At 39.5% G+C, this 3,544-nt stretch overlaps 1 protein-coding gene across 1 annotated transcript; it reads left to right on the top strand.

Annotated features, from left to right (window-relative positions):
* Window positions 1-659: 659 nt before the first annotated feature.
* LOC113472597 lies at window positions 660-2,875 on the top strand (the record flags this gene model as incomplete). Its single annotated transcript, XM_026832393.1, has 3 exons — window positions 660-790; window positions 1,316-1,617; window positions 2,453-2,875. Coding segments are annotated over exons 1-3 (856 nt in total), but the record flags the coding sequence as incomplete, so codon positions are not given.
* Between the last annotated feature and the right edge of the window lie 669 nt (window positions 2,876-3,544).

The raw sequence follows: 3,544 nt of genomic DNA, 5'->3' as shown, positions 1-3,544 counted from the left end.
TACATATAAAATTTTCAATATACATATCTTGTACCTTTGCTCTATTCAATAGAGCAAAGATAGGTACAATAGAGTCTATTGTACCTATCTTCCCCTCCTCTCCCTCTTCCTCCCTCTCTCTCTCTCTCTCTCTCCCTCTCTCTCTCTCTTACCTTTCCTACATCCCTGAAGCTGTTTCCCTCTCTATCTCTATTCATCCTATGTGCTCCTTGTTATAACCTTTATCAGAACAGGTAGAATATGTTCTCTAGTCAGTTTCCATATTTTCTTCTCGGAATTGAAAAGAAAAAGCTTTTCCACAGTGAGGTTGTGATTTCAACGGAAAAAAAGAACTTTGTTCCTTTATGATGAAATGAATTGGATTTCATTTTTTCATAATTTAATATGAACTTTGTATTTTTTGTACCTACTACCTACGAGCAGGTAAAAGTTGAGATGTTCCGTTTGGATCGCCCACCTGCTGTTTAGATACTGTTTTCTCTCTACTGCCTACTTACTTTCTAAAGTTCTAAAATGACCGTTTTGCAGGTTTTTATGATTGTACAATACTAGGTAGGTAATTGAAAATTTTCTTTTATACGTGGTAAATTAAATAGGCAAGTATGTTTGCTGACAGTATGGATACCAGATCAACCTGACCCTGCTGGTGTGGAGCAAGAATGAGACCAAGTGAGTTTATCTTTTGTTACTTCCTGTGGATGTTATGCTGTAGTTTTGGCAACCCGGATTTCGAACAGTATGGATACCAGATCAACCTGACCCTGCTGGTGTGGAGCAAGAATGAGACCAAGTGAGTTTATCTTTTGTTACTTCCTGTGGATTTTATGCTGTAGTTTTGGCAACCCGGATTTCGGACAGTCCAACAGTAAATTCTATTTCTCTCTTCCTAGATGGACCTTTTTCTTTAGACTGCTAATACTTATGAATCAATCAATTTAAATAAAATAATCATATCCAAATAATATTCACATTCATCTTTCCTTGAATAAGATTCTCAACATTGACAATCCGAGGGATTGGTACACAAACTTGGCATCTGTTAGGGATTGGTACACAAATCTTTGACCATTAGGCCACTTTTCCTCTCGCATCTCAATATTTCCCAACAATGTCATTGCTGGCTTCCAAGACAGGACAGAAGTTTAGGTGTTAGGAGTTCATAGGGGCATTCAAGGAACATAAAGGACAGACTAAAAATAATTAAAAAATCTTGACTTAAAAATAATTAAAATTCGTTTTCCAAAGAAATTAGAAAAAAAACATCAATCAAATAATCATGCGTTGTACTTACTTCAGCCTTCTTCTCCTTCCACAGTGACATCCCATCGTTCGACAACGAAACCCTCTCGACCGCTCTGTCCGCCAACGACACTCTCTACCCGATACTCAATGATAAATCCGACAACGATTGTGATGGTCTCCTCATACGAACAATAGAATCGGGGAACATCATGGGCACTTGCATACAGAACAATGAGACTTCGTACAAACTGAATATTGTGTCGCGGGAGAACAAGATACAACTGAAGATATTGGCCAAGAATTTCATACACAAGTGGATTCATATTATCTACGAGACGCTGGCCATTGATCATATTGTACAGAACTGCCATTTAGGTGAGTAGGAGTTTGGGCGAAAATGTCTTTTGTCACGTTTTGTGTAGAATATAGATGTTAAGGTTTTGTGTAGAATGTAGATGTCCACACATAGTCGACCGGCCGTCCGCAGTACTTCGACAACATAGTTTCTCCTCGTCGATCGTCGGCCGGTCGACTATGTTTGGACACGTCTTTGAAGCCCGTTCCGGGCGGCTTGTTGCCGAAATTCCCCTCACTAAAGACCTTGGTAGTTATACAGTGACGGTAAATTTATCAAACAAGAAGTTCACAATCAGTGAATGAGTGAGTATCACTATCACACTATGTTACAATCAGTGAATGAGTGAGTATCACTATCACACTATGTTACAATCAGTGAATGAGTGAGTATCACTATCACACTATGCTTGCACACCGGAGGTCCCAGGTTCGATTCCCGGCGGAGCCTGAGGAAAATAAATCTGATGACACCTAATACACAGTTTAAGGCCCGTTCCCACCTCTTGTGAGTTTCATCCGATTTTTTTTTTTTTTCCAAATGTCCTGTAGGCAATGTATTTTAAGGGAGAGTGTTCCCACTTCACAAATTTTTTCGAACGACATGTAATCCTGAGGAAAATAAATCTGATGACACCTAATACACAGTTTAAGGCCCGTTCCCACCTCTTGTGAGTTTCATCCGATTTTTTTTTTTCCAAATGTCCTGTAGGCAATGTAATTTAAGGGAGAGTGTTCCCACTTCACAATTTTTTTCGAACGACATGTGGGAAGTGGAAACGGGTCTTTACACGCAACGATATTACTTGCGTCGTCTAAATCCAACTAACACAATCCCTACCTCTCTCTCCATCAGGTTCGATAGCGGTGCGTCAGTTCTGTCTGAGTGTCGTAGACTCCGTCAAGCTCTCCTGGCCGGAAGCGGAATCCGAATGCGTCAAGCGGCACGGGCACCTAGCGTCAATCCGGAGCGCATACACTCAGAGCATGATAGACAGTATGCTTCTCAGCTCAGTGTATTATAGTGAGGATAATGCGTACTGGGTAGGAGCTACGGACTTTGCCCACGAGGGTGACTTCCCGGAAGCGGAATCCGAATGCGTCAAGCGGCACGGGCACCTAGCGTCAATCCGGAGCGCATACACTCAGAGCATGATAGACAGTATGCTGCTGAGTTCAGTGTATTATAGTGAGGATAATGCGTACTGGGTGGGAGCTACGGACTTTGCCCATGAGGGAGACTTCAGATGGACGGACTCGCTGTCTTTTTCCTACTCGAGTAAGTATTTCACATATCTATAGTTTTTATTTCTTTATTTTTTATTATTTTTTTTCATTTCTTTTTTATGGTCTATTAATTGATTTATTTATTTACATATTTATTTTTATTGTTCCGCGGCATTAACTTCAGAGTTCAGAAACCCTAAGGAATGATTTTCTTTTCCTTTTTAGGAGCTTAGGACCAATTTAATCATTGTCCTTTAGCAAACCAAACTTTGGGCAGTTCCATCAATATTTTTTATTGATTGTTTCTCTCTTCGATGACTGCATCACTGCATCGTTAAGTGAGCTTAGAATTATTCTACTTGTGCCAGTTCTCACATTTCTTAAGATAGGTATGAGTTATTCACGGATGAACTAAGTATTATCAATTTATCTGAAGAGAAAGAGAGAGAAATAATAGAAAGTAAAAAAAAAGCCAAAGAGTGAGAGGGAGGGAGAGATAATATGACTATACTAATGTGAATGGAGCAGTTGCAAATGGGTAAAAATTATAAATAAATGGTCGATTCCTATGTAAACAGTTGGGAAAAATCCAAATCTGAGGTCAAAACTCCGAAAAAATAACTGTAAAAGGTCGAAAATTTTTATTTTCCGTTCTAATGAAAGAGCTCAAATATGTGTGACGTCAGACTTTACGCAGTTGTTTTTTTCGTCCGTTAGGTAG

This window comes from Diaphorina citri, unplaced genomic scaffold (genome assembly GCF_000475195.1).
Source record: "Diaphorina citri unplaced genomic scaffold, Diaci psyllid genome assembly version 1.1 scaffold6413, whole genome shotgun sequence".
Classification (NCBI taxonomy): domain Eukaryota; kingdom Metazoa; phylum Arthropoda; class Insecta; order Hemiptera; family Psyllidae; genus Diaphorina; species Diaphorina citri.
The sequence above is the reverse complement of the archived record's forward strand: the minus strand, read 5'-3'. Positions and strand labels throughout refer to the sequence as shown.